A 16,518-nucleotide genomic window follows, 5' to 3' on the forward strand; every position below is an offset into this window, starting at 1 on the left:
ACATAAGACTGCAATACTATTTGCTAGTTGGAGGCTATCTACATGTAAGATTATTTTTTAACAATTCTGTCCTTGTGGAATCTTTAAGTTATGCTATATACATATTTATCATTATTTTTCAGTGCAATCACTCCACCACTGAGCTATATACCTAGTCCCAGAAGATATATAAATATATTTTTTGTGGATTTTTTTTGGAGGTAAGAATCTCATAGCAGGTTGTGGTGGTGTACACCTTTAATCCCAGCATATGATAGGCAGAAGTAGTAGGATCACTGTGAGTTCAAGGCCAGCCTGTAACCACATAGTGAATTTTTGGTCAGCCTGGGCTACAGTGAGACCCTACCCTGAAAAACCACCACCACCAACAACAAAAAGAATCTCATGGTAGCCCAGACTGGCCTTAAATTCTTGATCCTATTGCCCTCATCTTTTTGAGTGATAACATTATAGGCATATGCAACCACGCCTGGCTAAATATAATCTTTTTTATTTTAAAAAATACTCTTGAGCCGGGCATGGTAGTGTACACCTTTAATACCAGCACTCAGGAGGCAGAGATAGGAGGATCACTGAGAGTTGGAGGCCACCCTGAGACTACATAGTAAATTCCAGGTCAAGGCCTGGACTAGAGTGAAACCCTACTTCGAAAACAAACAAACAACAAAAAACTCATTTATGGAGGAGGTTGTAAACATGAAGGCCAAGACTGCAAATGAAGTCTGACGCACGCACATTGTGTATCTGCTTTTATGTGGGTACTGGGCCATTACAAAAAAAAAAAAAAAATTATACACACACACACACACACACACACACATATACATATATACACACACATATATATTTGCAAGGAGACAGAAAGAGTAAGAGAGAGGAAAGAAAGATGAGAGAGAGAGAGAATGGGCACACTAGGGCCTCTAGCCGGGCCAAATGAAGAACAGATATATATCTCTGTGCATCTGGCCTTCTGTAGATACTGGGGAATAGAACCTAGGTCATTAGTCTTTGCAGGCAAGTGTCGTAACTGCTGAGCCATTTCTCCAGCCCCAGTAACTGGGTAACTGAACTGAACAAGCAAGTGACTTTCGTGGCTATGCCATCTCTCAAGTCTTATATATATTCTTTAATGGGTAAATTCTGTGGGTTTGAATTGAATGACTAAAATATACTGATTTTAGCTGGGCATGGTGGCACATGCCTTTAATCCCAAACTTAGGAAGCAGAGGTAGAAGGATGCTGTGAATTCCAGGCCACCTGAGACTACAGAGTGAACTCCAGATCAGCCTGGGCTAGAGCAAGATCATAACTCGAAAAACCAAATGTTTATATACATACACACATGTATATATAGTGATTTTATTACTATCCTATTATCCAGGTGCATTTTCTTGCTTCTTTCTAGTATGTGCAAGAATTAAATTGTATTAGCCATTTTCTAATCCTTGCATATCTGTACCTTAAGCCTTACTTACTCCAATAATAAACGATGTATTGTATTTTCTTATTTTAAAAAACCCTAATCTATGCTATGAGAAATCAGGGTAGTAATATACTAGGAAGGGGGATAAGAATGGAAAATGCAAGAGGAGGAGTTTTAGGGAATACTAGTGATGGTCTGCTTCATGATCTGGGTGCTGATCATGTGGTCTACTTATTTATGAAACTATGACAGTATTAACATAGCATATAAGAAGCAAGCCATGGATATATTTTAATGTAATTGTAAAGCTATAAATAAATGTATAAAAGATGAATACATTATATATACATGGTTGAATGTATATGTGACTGAGACTAATAGCAGTAGTCCTTTTAGTATCTTACTTTTCTTCCTTCAAAACAGAATTCCAGAATTATAACTAGACAAGCACATAAGAATAAAAACAAATTTCCTAGACCCTTCCCCTCTCTTAAAACCCATTCGTTAATATAAGCAAGTCTGATGAACAGGATGGAAGGATGAAGTCTAATTTATAAGTGTCTTCCCATACAGATTCAGCCTTCCCCTCATATTTCTGATATCTTTAAAGTATAATTTTTAATCATCCACCATAATGATGAAGTCTAGCTTTGACTTTTCTTTTTATTCTTCCCTAAGAGACTGAGGTAGATAAATTACTATTTTACATCTTGAGAAAGTAATCATAAGTTATGGATGGAAAATAAAGCAAACAAAAGGACTAGAAGGAATTGAGGGCTAGAAGGAATGGCTTAGTGGTTAAGGCGCCTGCCTGCAAAGCCAAAGGACCCATATTTGACTCCCCAGATCCCATGTAAGCCAGACACAAGGTGATGGCTGTAAAAAGTCACATATATATACAAGTTGGTACAAGCGTCTAGAGTTTGACTATAGTGATTGGAAGCTCTGGAGTGCCAAAATAAACCTTTTTTCCCCCACAGCTGCTCTTGGTCAGGTGATTTCTGACAGCAATGCAAACCTGACTGCAACATCTCTCCAGCCCTTGTTTTTGTTTTCTATTGTGAAAACTGAACACTACAGGTAAATGCTCTGCCAGTGAGCTAGATTCACAGCTCTAAATTAGAAATTCTTACTAAAAGTAAGCAATAAGGCTGAACATTGTACACACACCTTTAATCCTAGGACTAGGATACAGAGGTTGGAAGACTGCTGGGAGTTCGAGACCAGCCTGGGACTACAGAGTGAGTTCCAGGTCAGCCTGGGCTAAAGTAAGACCTTATCTTGGGGGGAGGGGGTGAGCTATGACTATAATGGCAAAATTTTCATCTTTCAAAGCATTTAGTAAACTGCAACTATTGGGTGACATTACAAAAGTATTTTAATGTACATTAAAAGTATATTAAAAATGCCAGGCGTGGTGGTGCACGCCTTTAATCCCAGCACCCAGGAGGCAGAGTTAGAAGGATCACAGTTGAGTTCGAGGCCACCCTGAGATTCCATAGTGAATTCCAGGTCAGCCTGGGCTAGAGTGACATCCTACCTCAAAAAAAAAAAAGTATATTAAAAATGTAAAATTTCTTAATGTCAACCATCACTAGGTAACTGAAAAGTAGTGGTTGATATAACAGCCAAAACCAAAATAATTGAGGGCAAAAGAAAATAAAGACTTCATGTTTTAAAACCCTAAGTTTGGGTTGGAAAGATGGCTTATAGGCTAAGACACTTTGCCTGTGAAGCCTAAGGACCCAGGTTCAATTCCTCAGACCCATGTAAGCCAGATGCACAAGGTGTCACATGCAACTGGAGTTCATTTGGCCTGGCATGCCAATTTACTCTATCTACCTCTTTCTATCTCTGTCTGTCTCTCTCTCTCTCTCAAATAAATAAATAAAACCCTGGGCTTATTATTATCAAGGCACTGGGCATTTCCGTAAAGATAACCCCTGCATAAAAATTTGCCAGAGGTAAACTAATAAGCAAGCCTATCTTTATTCAAGTATTTTGGTGGGGAAATGTGAATGCCTAAAGTATGATTTATCTCCTCGCTTATGGTACAGGAATCCCCAAGGCAATCAATTAACAAAAATTAGAAGATGTTAGGAGTTGATGATGCAATAGCCTAACAGAGCAAACAAAGTCCTGATAATACTACTGACCAGCTAGGCAAAAGTACCCACTGGTAGCAAGTTAGTAATGAGGTTAATGGGCCACTTTCTGATTAGAGTTGAGATGCACTCCACAGGAGGGAATCTACATTATGGTACTACTGCAAACCTGGTGAAAAGTCCTTGGCTAGAGAAGTCATAGGCTCTTGGAGGAAGCAATTGCTATTGTTGTTAATGGTCATGATGTGCTCAAAATTTGCCTTTATGTTTATACCCATATATTAATAGTGTTGTCAGCTTTGGTCAGTGCTTCTTTTTGCAATGGGGCAGTGATAAATGCAAAGACTAGTAACTAGTCAAAATGATGAAAACAAGGAACTGTTAAGTGCTCAGCTATAAATGCACCAGCCACATCAGCCCTCAGGGACCATATGGAAACAAGGGAGGAAAGTATGCGAGAGCAGAAAGAAGGAATGGAGTGAGGCAGAGAGCTGTCTTCCAAGCATGTCATCACCACTGCCCTCTAATGAACCTCACAGTGGTTGACTACTGTCTGGAACAGATCTGAACAAGATTGGGCCTGTCAACAGCCTGTCATGGGAAAAGTGTACGTGGCCTCGCCTCTCACTGAGGTCTTAATAGGCACATAATGGGGGAGGAGCTCACAAAGTCCCAACCCTTCCTGAGTATCTACAGGCAGTTAGTGGATGTTGTGGGAAAGAGACATTTTCTTTAGTAGCCACTGATAAGGAGATCATGTTCCTATAAACAATCCCTCACCTGAGATCCTCTGGGTAACTTAATGACACTCAGTAGATCACCGAAAGAAAACAAAAAAGCAACGAGGTAAAAGGTGTATTTGGGAAGAGGAAGGAGAGACATGAGAGGTAACAGAAGAGCATAATGGGAGTATGAATATGATAAAAATACATTTAAATACATATATAAAACTGTCATATTGAAATTCATTATTAGGTATAACTAACATATAGTACTAAAATCACCCTGTACTATTCATCTAAAGAAAACTGCAAACCAAAATGTAAGACTTATACAAAAATAAGAGAATATACCATAAGGAAGCATGAGCAGACATATAAAAAGCTACAATATTAACAGCCCTTTGAACTCATATAATTATATATTTTTCTTTTTTTATATTATTTGAGAGAAAGACGCAGGGAGGGAGGGAGGGAGGGAGGGAGGGAGGGGATGGGACACACCAGGGCTGCCAGCCACTGCAAACCAACTCCAGATGCATGCACCCCCTTGCGCATCTGGCTTAAATGCGTCCAAGAAAGTTGAACCGGGATCCTCTGGCTTTGCAGGCAAACACCTTAACCTGGTAAGCCATCTATCTCTCCAACCCATAGCTGTGTATTAAATTTCATTTTTTATTTTAGAGAGAGAGTGACAGAGACAGAATTGGCACTCCAGAGCCTCAGCCACTGAAATTGAACTCCAGATGCTTGCGCCACCTAGTGGGCATGTGTGACCTGATGTTTGCCTCACCTTTGTGTGGCTTCCTAACTTGGAACTGGAGAGTTAACCTGGGTCCTTAGGCTTCGCAGGCAAGTGCCTTATCTGTTAAGCCATCTCTCCAGCCCCATAATTGTAAATTTTAAAGCTACATTAAGTTTGTTGAGCTGGTCATACTGACAGATGGTACTCCCAGAACTCCTAGGACTCTGGAAACAGAGACAAAAAGGTTGTAAGTTCAAGGACAGCCTGGGTTTGGGCTATTACTTAGGGAAAAGCTGTCATAAACTTTATTTAGTTATTTTTGTTTGGTACTATGAATGCAGTTCAGTGGTATAGCTCTAGACTATAACAAGTGCAAAGCCCTGGTTCAATTCTCAATACCATGAAAAAAAAATAGGAAAAAAAGGGTTGTTTGAAGTGACTGATGAGGGCTGGAGGGAGGCCTCAGTGGTTAGGGCACTAGCCTACATAACCTAAATACCCAGGTATGATTCTCCAGTACCTATATAAAACCAGATGTGCAAGGTGACACATACGTATGGAGTTCTTTTGAAGTGGCTAGAGGTCCTGACACACCCATTCTGTCTCTAACCACCTTTCTCTCAAATAAGTAATAATAAATAAATAAAAGATTTTTAACTTAAAAAATTATTAATAAGTAGATAAAGCAGGACAATATTAATATTTTGCAAAAACAAACCAACACCAGGTAGAGTTCAAAAGTGAGTCAAGTCAGACATGGTGGCACATGCCTTTAATCCCAGCACTCAGGAGGCTGAGGTAGGAGGATCACTGTGACTTCAAGGCCAGCCTGAAACTACATAGGGAATTTCAGGCCGGCCTGGGCTATAGTTGGAACGAGCAAAACCAAAAGTTAATCAAACAGAAATGTAGGTCACTGGCAGAGAGCCTGCCTAGAATTCACAAGAATCCCTCAAGCCCTTTAACAAAAAGAGAGAGAGAGAGAGAGAGAAAGAGAGAGAGAGAGAGAGAGAATCAAATATAGATAAGAGAAATTAAAAATATAACCCTTATCTAAAATCAAATATTCAGTCTGGGAAGATGGGAAATGGAGAAGACAGAAAAATCCCTAGGAAGTTCGTGGGCCAGCTAGGCTGGTGAACACAATGGGTAACTACATAGAGGACCTGCAGAATGCAAGGACCAACATCACAAATTGAAGTCTGACCTCCACACACTACACAAAGGTGGTGTATTGTATGCTCACACTCACACAGGGACACTGTTGCAAACAGCTTCACATTGCTGGGATGAACATTCAAACCAGAAAGTTTATGAGAGTTTATTTCCAGTTTACAAAGCCAAGGGGATGTTCCATCAAAAGCAAAATAAGCTGCTTCCATACATCCAAGCAGACAAAAACAATCAAATAGCCAGCCAAAATAAAAGCAGCAGCAGGGAACTGCAACAAGCAGGATACCCACAGAGCTCAGATTGGAAATCAGATCCACCCTAAAATATACCTCCTCCAAAACATTTAAGTCAGGGTAGAGGGATGGCTTGGTGGTTAAGGCACTTGCCTACAAACCCTAATGCCCAGAGTTCTATTCACCAGTACCCACATAAGACACATGCATCTGGGGTTCTTTTGCAGTGGCTTGAAACCCTAGTATGCCCATTCTCTCCCCCAACCCCCCACCCACACACCTGCAAATAAATAAAATATTTTTTAAAAAATATTTTTATTGGGCTGGAGACATGGCTTAGCGGTTAAGTGCTTGCCTGTGAAGCCTAAGGACCCCTGTTCGAGGCTCGGTTCCCCAGGACCCATGTTAGCCAGATGCACAAGGGGGCGCACGTGTCTGGAGTTCGTTTGCAGGGGCTGGAAGCCCTGGCGCACCCGTTCTCTCCCTCTCCCTCTCCCTCTGTCTTTCTCTCTGTGTCTGTTGCTCTCAAATAAATAAATAAATAAAAATGAACAAAAAATATAAATTATATTTATTTATTTAGTTAGTTATTTGAGAGAGGAGGAGGAGGGAGAGAGAGAGAATGGATGCACCAGGGCATCCACTGATTGATAAATAGATAAAAACAAAGTATTTAATGGAATAATTAAATAGCAAATTAGAGAAAGCTAGGAGGTAAATGATCAGAAAACCATTTTTAAGGAAATTATTTAAGGGTTGGAGAGATGGCTTAGTGGTTAAGTGCTTGCCTATGAAGCCTAAGGACCATGGTTCAAGGCTTGATTCCCCAGGACCCACATTAGCCAGATGCACAAGGGGGTGTACACATCTGGAGGAAATGATTCAAAATAGCATGTTTTTAAAGAGAAAAAGATGGTAAAGTATGTAAAAATATCAATAAGTCAGGATAGATGAGCTAGCTAGTCCTATGTAGATTTAACTGAATTCAGAAGGAGGCAACACTGAGTTGTTGATCACTTCTGAGCAAGACAAATGAAATTCTAGAACTGGTCCTTAAGTTTAACTGCACTTAGATTGATCACTTCTGAGAAAGACAAATGAAATTCTAGAAGTGGTCCTTAAGTTTAACTGTACTTAGATACATCACTATGATGGTTTAAAAGTTAAATACACTCAGGCTAGAGAGCTGCCTTAGTGGTTAAGCACTTGCCTGTGAAGCCTAAGGACCCTGGTTAGAGGCTTGATTCCCCAGGACCCACATAAGGTAGGTGCACAAGGTGGCGCATGCATCTGGAGTTCATTTGTAGTGGCTGGAGGCCCTGGTGTGCCCATTCTCTCTCTCTCTACCACTTTCTCTCTGTCTGTCGCTCTCAAATAAGTAAAAATTTTAAAACTTTTTTTAAAGTTAAATATACTGTATAGAATCCAATACTTAATCCCAAATTGATGGTGTTGTTCAGGAAGGTTATGGAAACTTTAAGAGGCATAGATCTGCTGGAGAATGTGTGTCCCAGCACCAACTGCCACATGATCTCTCTACCTTCAACTTGCTGATATGATAATGTGAGACACCAGCTGTCTGCTCATGCTTGGCTTTCCCTACCATGATGAAACTTCCTTTTGAAGCTATACGATGAAATAAAACGATTTCCTTTCATAAATTGCTTTTGGGTCAGGTACTTTGTCCCAGCAACTAGAAAGTAACTGAGAGAAACCCCTAAGAGCTTGAAAAATGAAAAGCAAGACTCTTACACTAAGAGATTCAGAGCTGGTTATTTTGAGGAGCAGGATGATTAATTGGACACACAATCAACTGAAATAAAAATGTCTGTGAACACTTTCCAGAGAGGTATAACTGAGGTAGGAAGACCTGCCCTGAATATGGACTAGGGCTGTAAACTAAAGGCAAAGAAAACAATGGCTGGGTGTGGTAGCACACACCTATAATCCTAGCACTAGGGAGGCAAAGGTAAGAGGATCACTGTGAGTTCAAGTCTAAGCTAAGACTATGAGGTGGTTTGAATAGAATAGATGGCCTCCAATGTATCCAGTTGTTTGTAGTTTGCATCAGCTGGCTACCTAGCTGGAGGCAAAGTCATTGGGTGATCTTAAGTTGTGGTGATGGGTTTCCTATTTCAATCTAAAGATATGCAAAGTGCGCCTAGCTGGAGTTCCTGAAGTGTGCTGTGGCTTTTGGCCTTTAGGCTTGTACTTCTCTCTCCCTCTCTCTCTCTCTCTCTCTCCCCCCTTCCCCCTCCCCCCCTTCTCTCTCTCTCTCTCTCTCTCTCTCTCTCCCTCCTTCTCTCTCTCTCTCTCTCTCTGCTTGGTCCTGTGAAGGCAGGCCAGCTTCTTCTGCCATTACGGAACTTCCCTGGATCTGTAAGCTTCAATAAATCCCTTCCTCCATAACTGTGCCTGGTCTGAAAGTTCATCTCAGTGAACCTGAATCTGTCTGCTACAGACTACATGTAACCTTGGGCTAGAGAGAAACCATACTTTAAAAATAAAAAAGAAAAGCCAGGCATGGTGGTAAAAACCTAGTGTGAAACCCTACCTCAAAAAAACAAAAAAAAAAAAAGGAAGGAAGGAAGGAAGTGTTATGAGCATGTAAGGACCAGCATATGGTCCAGGGACAGTTTAGATAAATAAGTTTGTTTTTCTTTGTGTGTGAGAGTAAAAATGCAAAGTCAAACTTTGTAAGCAAAAAACTAAGAGTAAGCTGAGTACAATGACATAGTAAGAGATTAGCAGAAGGTGTGTGTGGAACCCTAGATAAGTAGTGGAAAATACAAAAACCCCAGCTGCTCAGCAGCCGTTGTCCCAGTCCTCCCGACACTATGACTGACTGAACGGCTGCTCAGCAGTCCGGACTGAGACCTCCGCGAGACGCATCACTGATCCGAATTCATCTGCCCGACAAGCTGTGCGAACGACCGAGACTCGCCTTGAAACACCGCGAACCGAGAGAAAAGTCGGAGCACGGACCTGCGCCACCAGGTTGTAAAACGTCAGAAATCTCGCAGACCGAGTCTCGCGTTGAGACCGAGTCTTGCGATACTGCGTCCCAAGTCTCGCGATATCAGGTTGTATACATGTTAGACTCGTTAGAAATATTCTTGTGTTAGTAGTGATGAATATAATTTGGTTATATATTATATTAGCTATAATATTAGTTGTGATAGTTTGGACTTGCTTGTGTGTGACTTTCATCCCAGTAAACTCCTTTGCGAGTACACCAGCATCTGAGTATTATTGACCTTCGTGGGCGGAATCCTCTCAACCAATCATCTTTGAGAGTGCTCGCGACAGCAAGGAAGGAAGGGAAGGAAGGGAAGAGAGGGAGGGAGGGAGGGAGGGAGGGACGAGGGAAGGAAGGAAGGAAGGAAGGAAGGAAGGAAGGAAGGAAGGAAGGAAGGAAGGAAGGAAGGAAGGAAGGAAGGAAGGAAGGGGAAAAAAGTGATGTACTAGCATTCATCTCTCTGCTTCGTGAATACACACCCAATGTGACTGGCTGCCTCATGCTCCTGCCTCCATGCCCTACCCTTTTATGATTAACTACATCCTCAACCAATAAGCAAACATAAATCCTTTCCAAGTTGTCTGTCTCAAATAAATAATAAATAATTTTTAAAACACACCAGATTAAGAGAATGACAGCATTTATAAACTTCAGACACTTGGAAATTTATAAAATTGCAAGTTATAAAGATCTACACCCCAGACCTACTGAATTAGAAATATTCCAACGATTTTTTTCTGTTTTTCTTACTTTTAATTTATTAGAGAGAGAGAGATGCAAAGAGAGAGAGGAAAAGATACAGAATAGCACACCGAGGCCTCCAGCCACTGCAAATGAACTCCAAATACATGAGGCACATGTGCATCTGGCTTATGTGGGTACTGAGGAATCAAACCTGGGTTCTTAGGCTTCATAGGCAAGCATGTTGACCACTAAATCATCTCTCCAGCTCTTTTCTTTGGTTCCCCCCTATTAGGCACTGCCAGGCATAGGCTGGAGCCTTCAGGAGAGGAGCTTGAGCTGCCAGACATGACTAAGGACCCGGGCTACAGGAGGCCACTCCCTCTCCAAGCCTGGCACATGTGAACTTAGGCTTTGCCCACAGCCCTGTGACCTTTGGCCAGTTGCCTAGGAAACTCCTTATCAGCCAGCACCATCACACAGCCCATGCCCCTAAGACCCTAGATCACCTGACCACCCGCGCCAGTGCCTACATGCTAAAATGAATGTCCCCACAGGAACCTTGTACGTCCAATCCCCTTTAAGACCTTCCCTCTTCCCCGCCCCACAACATGTTTATAAACCCATTTTCCTGAAATAAACCAAGAGAGCTGTTCACCCAGAGAGATGTTCACCATAACTGAATCCTGGGAGTGAGTGATTTCTTTCTCATCACACACGCACAGCCTAACTGACTACGGTTACCTAGAACCACGGCTGGGCCAGAGAGGACACAGGAAGCCACAACCCCCCACTTTGGTTTTTATACTACTGATAACTAAATTCAGGACCACAGTCCTTATTTTCTTTTGAAATAGCATCTCACTAAATTGACCAGGCCATCCTCAAACTAGCTATCATCATGCTTCAGCCTTTAAGGTTGCTGGAGTTGCTGGGATTAGATATAAATTTGCCACCAAACCTCATAATCGTGGTTGTTTTGTTTTATACCCAGCAACAACAGTGTTTTAACAAGCTTCTCTAGGAATTCTAATGTGAGCTCAACTTTAAAAAGAAATCTGCTTTAGGACTGGAGAAAAGGCTCAATAGTTAAAGGCACTTGCTTGCAAAAAACCCTGACAGCTTGGGATCGATTCCCTAGTACTCACGTAAAGCCAGATGCACAAAGTGGAACATTCATATGGAATCCATCTGCAGAGGCAGAAGGTCCTGGTTCTGACCTCCCCACACCTCTCTCTCTCTCTCTTTCCCCCCCTCCCTCCCCCCCCTCTCTCTCTCTCTCTGACTGCTTCTTTCAGTCATTTTCTCAATAAATAGATAAAATAAATATTTTTACAAAAAGTAATCTATTTCAATCTTAATGCATTAACTATTTCCCTACTGCTTCCCTGTCTATAAAATCTTTACATTTATTACTTCAGTTGGGGCTACAACATGGTTAACCAATTTCCACTCATTCTTAAATTTCTGCAACCAATTTGCCTTACCTTACTGACCTTTCCCCCTTCTCTTGAGTCTTCACACAGAGGATGTGGATTACATCCAATGATAAAGCAACATGTTTATAAGATGTACAACATGAGAACATAGTATAAACAATAAAGAGCACAGGCAAAAAATCATGAAAACTCACCATAAACGCCTGCAGAAGTAGAATTGTTCATGGTAGAAGGTCCGTTGATAACACCAGAAGAAAGAAGCTCATCTGATCCCCGCTGAAAGGAAAACGGTGTTCAATTAATAAGAAACGTTTTAGATAATGGTATTTACTACTAAAACTATTAAAAACTAGTATTTCCAAGGTAGGGTCTCACTCTAGCTCAGGCTGACCTGGAATTCAATCTGTAGTCTCAGGGTGGCCTTGAACTCACAGCAATCTTCCTACCTCTGGGATTAAAGGTGTGAGCCACCATACCCAGCCATTTTTTTTTTAAGTATGAAGATATTTAAGTCCATAAGAATCACAAAATCTAAGGTTGGAAGCAAAACCTTACAGAACATCTTCATGAAGTAATAGTTACAAAAACTTCAATATCAAAGTGCCATTACAAAAAGTAGGAGAATAATCTTGAAACTAAGATGTTGATTAAAGTACTACAACTATACTTAAGAGAAGGCATTCTGGTATAGTTCTGTTTGTTTGTTTGTTTGGTTGGTTGGTTGGTTGGTTGGTTGGTTGGTTTTTCAAGGAAGGGTTTTTCATTCTATCTTAGGCTGACCTGGAATTCACTATGTAGTCTCAGGGTGGCCTTGAATTTAAATCCTCCTACCACTGCATCCCAAAGGCCGGGATTAAAGATGTTCACGGGCTGGAGAGATGGCTTAGCGGTTAGGCGCTTGCCTGTGAAGCCTAAGGACCCCAGTTCGAGGCTCGGTTCCCCCAGGTCCCACGTTCGCCAGATGCACAAGGGGGCGCACGCGTGTGGAGTTCGTTTGCAGAGGATGGAAGCCCTGGCACGCCCATTCTCTGTCTCTCCCTCTATCTGTCTTTCTCTCTGTGTCTGTTGCTCTCAAATAAATTAAAAAAAAAAAAATTTAAAGATGTTCACTACCACACCCAGCTAAGTTTTTCTACTACTGTTAGTGGTGGTACTTTTTGTTGGTTGGGCTTTTTGTTTGTTTGTTTTTCAAAGTAGGGTCTCACTCTGGCCCAGGATGACCTGGAATTCACCATGTAGTCTCAAGGTGGCATCACAGTGATCCTCCTACCTCTCCTTCCCAAGTGCTGGAATTTAAGGTATGTACCACCATGCCCAGCTTTTAATGGTTTTTGTTTTAATGAGACAGAATCTCACTTAATTCCAGACTGAACTCACTCTGTAGCCCAGGCTGGCCTTGAACTCACAGTGACCCTCCTGTCTCACTCATGAAAGACTTATGAGCCACTATACCGCTATACCACTAAACCAGCTTGCACAGGTTTTTCTTTTTTTTTCTTTTTTTTTTTTTTGTATTTTCATTTATTCATTTGAGATACAGAAAGAAACAGATTGAGAGAGGATGGGTGCACCAGGGCCTTCAGCCACTGTAAATGAGCTATAGACACATGTGCCACTTTGTACAACTGGCTTTACATGGGTACTGGAGAATTGACCCGGGGCCATCAGGCTTTACAAGCCTTTAACTGCTAAGCCATCTTTCCAGACCAAAGTTTGTTTTTTAATAAAATATATTAACATGCAAATAATCTGAAGATATTCTGACTTTCTAATACTCATTTTAAAAAAATAAAATACAATGTCCAATTTGTATCTATATACAAGTCAAATTATAATCAATGATTTTTCATTCATTCATAAATCCTAAAAATGATATTTGGAATGTACTAGTTTTAAATAATCTACTCTTTTCAGGTAAGAGCTGCTTTTGTTGTGCAGTGCTGGGGATCAAACCCTGGGTCCTTGAGTATGCTAGGCAAGTGTTCTGCCACTCAGCCACATTCCAAATCCTTGGTTTTCTGAGACAATGTCTTGCTAGCTCAGTTTGTATAATGAACCCTGGACTCTCCAGCTTCAGCCTCCTGAGTAGGAGGATAACAGGCATGTGCAAATACACCTGTCCAGGTAAGAGTTTTGACCTGCTTCCACATCTGAACTCCCAATGCTAAAAGATGACAGATAAGCATTTTCATTGCAATTACAAAATATCTTACCAAGATTTTGTTTTTGTTTGTGGGGGGTTTTTTTGTTTGTTTGTTTTTTTGTTTTGTTTTTGGAGGTAGAGTATCACTCTAGCCCAGGCTGATCTGGAATTCACTATGGAGTCTCAGGTTGGCCTCGAACTCACGACAATCCTTCTACCTCTGCCTCCCAAGTGCTGGGATTAAAGGCGTGCGCCACCACATCTGGCTTCTTAACAAGATTTTAAAAGGATATTAAGTATAGTATGTAAAAGTTCAAAACCAACCTATTTCAAATGGACCATTTTTAAGAACAAATATTTTGGTTCATTTGTGATAAAACTTAATCCCTAAACAATACTACACATATTAAACTACATATATTAAACATATTAAAATAAATATTTAAGGTTTAAACGTTAAGTATCACTTTTGGAAGAAGACTTTAGCTTCTGCTGAAGGATGATCCTCCAAGGTTTCTGCATAACACAACTATTTATACAATTCCTGTTTAAGTATCCAGAATTTACTTCCCTTGGACCTAGAAATTTCACTAGAAATTTACAGAAACATCTTCACTCGAAAGAAAGATCTAAATATGAAAACTGAAAAACTGCAATTCCAATAGGGATCAGGATTAAGACCTCCTTAAAGCAAAAGTCTACTTGCTCATTTATGAAATATAGTTATTATCAGGATAATTAAAATGTGTCCAACATTATTTTTAAATGTGAGGAATCTAGTAAAATGCTTTGCAAACTGATGTATCTTCTACATGTATGTGAATTTAAAATCAATGTCTCATGTGAAAATCAAGTTAGTTTGGTCTAATACACATTTTTTGCTAAAATGTACAGTTTCCCACTTGGACCCACGATGTAATTAAAACCAGGATGAACATCTGGCGCCTCTGTCTTCATTTTGCATTTTTCTCCTTTACTTTGGGTTACTTGCTTACTTTTGTACCTAGGCATATTTACTATCTAGAAGTAATTAACACTTAACCTTTTTTTTTTTTTGGTTTAATTTTATTTATTTATTTGAGAGTGACAGAGAGAGAGAGAAAGAGGCAGATACAGAGAGAAAGAGAATGGGCGTGCCAGGGCTTCCAGCCACTGCAAATGAACTCCAGACTCGTGCACCCTTTTTGTGCATCTGGCTAACGTGGGTCCTGGGGAATCGAGCCTCGAACCACAGTCCTTAGGTTTCACAGGCAAGTGCTTAATCACTAAGCCATCTACCCAGCCCAATACCCTTTGTTAATTCACCTTCAGGGCTTGAAGGACCAAAGATAAAGAGTACCGGAGGCATCTTAACTATGAGTCTTTATAATGTCCTATTCCAGATCCCCCAAATGCACCTAAAGGTCCATGTCCTAAACTTACAATCACCTTGGATTCCAGAAATAGTAGAACCTCACAAGACAGACCACCTTCAAATGAGGGCTATTACCCATGATGAGAAGGCTGCACCCCAGAGCATGACTAATCCTTTCCTAAATACCAGCTTGTCACTTCTTCAGACCACACTGCAGAGCTAGAAGTGAGATAATAACCAACCAGACCACACTTTGACCAGCAATGCTCAACTATATGTACTTCTTGCCCTCCCCTCTTCCTCTCTAATGGGTCATAAAGCTCAGAATCAGTACTATGTAGATGGATACAAGGCCCTTTGTTTATCCCAATACATGTTGATTAAATTTCCTTTTTCTTTTCAACATTACTCATCTCTTTAATTGGTATTCTGGGGCAGGTAGTTGAGACTAGTCTTTTGGGGCTGTCAGAACAGAGCTTTTGCCCAAAAATACTGGTTACAATCTAAGAAACTCTTTCTAAAATTTTTAGATCTAAATGTATGTTTGTAGGTGGACCACGAATTGAAACGTAAAAAAAAAAAAAAAAAAGACGAATCCAGAACAGCTTTATAATTTTGGAGTAAGAAAATATATCCCTTTTTTGTAATTTTTTTTATGCGAGAGACCAAAAGACAGAGACAGAAAGAGAGAGAACTGGTGTGCCAGGGCCTGCAGCCACTGGAATCAAACTCAAGGCACATGTGCCACCTTGTGTGCATGTGCAACTTGGCACACTTGCGTCACCTTGTGTGTCTGGTTATGTGGGACCTAGAGAGTCAAACATGGGTCCTTAGGCTTCACAGGCAAGTGCCTTAACTGCTAAGCGATCTCTCCAGCACAGAAAATATTTCTTACACAAAAGCAATATAGCCAGGCGTATGTCTGTAATCCCAGCATTTAAAAGGCTGAAGTAGGAGAACTGCTAATGACAGGCCAACATAGACTAATAAGGAGACCCTGTCTCAAAACAACAAATAGCACAACGATATAAAACAAAATGCAGATATCCACTTTAAACTAATATTTTTATTTAATGAAAGACATAATTAGGAAAGTAAAAGGGCAAATCATAGAATGTAGAAAATACGCATGATCTATATAATCAACAAAGAGTTTATATCTATAACTTACTCTTCATGTATGAAGAAATTAACAGGAAATGAACAGAAATGTGAACATAGCCCTGTGTGTTGGCATACAGCTTTAATCCCAGCACTGGGGAGGCAGAGGTAGGAGGACCACCATTAGTTCGAGGCTACCCTGAGATTACATAGTTAATTCCAGGGCAACCAGCGTGAGACCCTACCTTGAAAAAAAAAAAAAAAAAGTGAACAGTTTCTCACACAGTGATAGTAGACAGTATTACTGTGGTGGAGTATCTGTAGTGATGCTTTCCTGTGAAAGACATCCCTCATTCATGGCTATGTTACATACAATGCCTAGA

General features: G+C 40.6%; 1 protein-coding gene across 3 annotated transcripts in view; it reads right to left on the reverse strand.

The window, feature by feature from the left end:
- Window positions 1–16,518, reverse strand: part of Ptbp3 (polypyrimidine tract binding protein 3) — a 142,065-nt gene that overhangs the window by 87,244 nt on the left and 38,303 nt on the right. For all 3 annotated transcript variants that reach the window (XM_045148708.1, XM_045148705.1, XM_045148701.1), the window contains one exon: window positions 11,732–11,813. In XM_045148708.1, coding sequence (XP_045004643.1) covers window positions 11,732–11,762 — 31 coding nt within the window. In that variant the 5' untranslated portion in view covers window positions 11,763–11,813. The remainder of the gene's footprint in view (window positions 1–11,731; window positions 11,814–16,518) is intronic.

This window comes from Jaculus jaculus, chromosome 1 (genome assembly GCF_020740685.1).
Source record: "Jaculus jaculus isolate mJacJac1 chromosome 1, mJacJac1.mat.Y.cur, whole genome shotgun sequence".
Taxonomy (NCBI): domain Eukaryota; kingdom Metazoa; phylum Chordata; class Mammalia; order Rodentia; family Dipodidae; genus Jaculus; species Jaculus jaculus.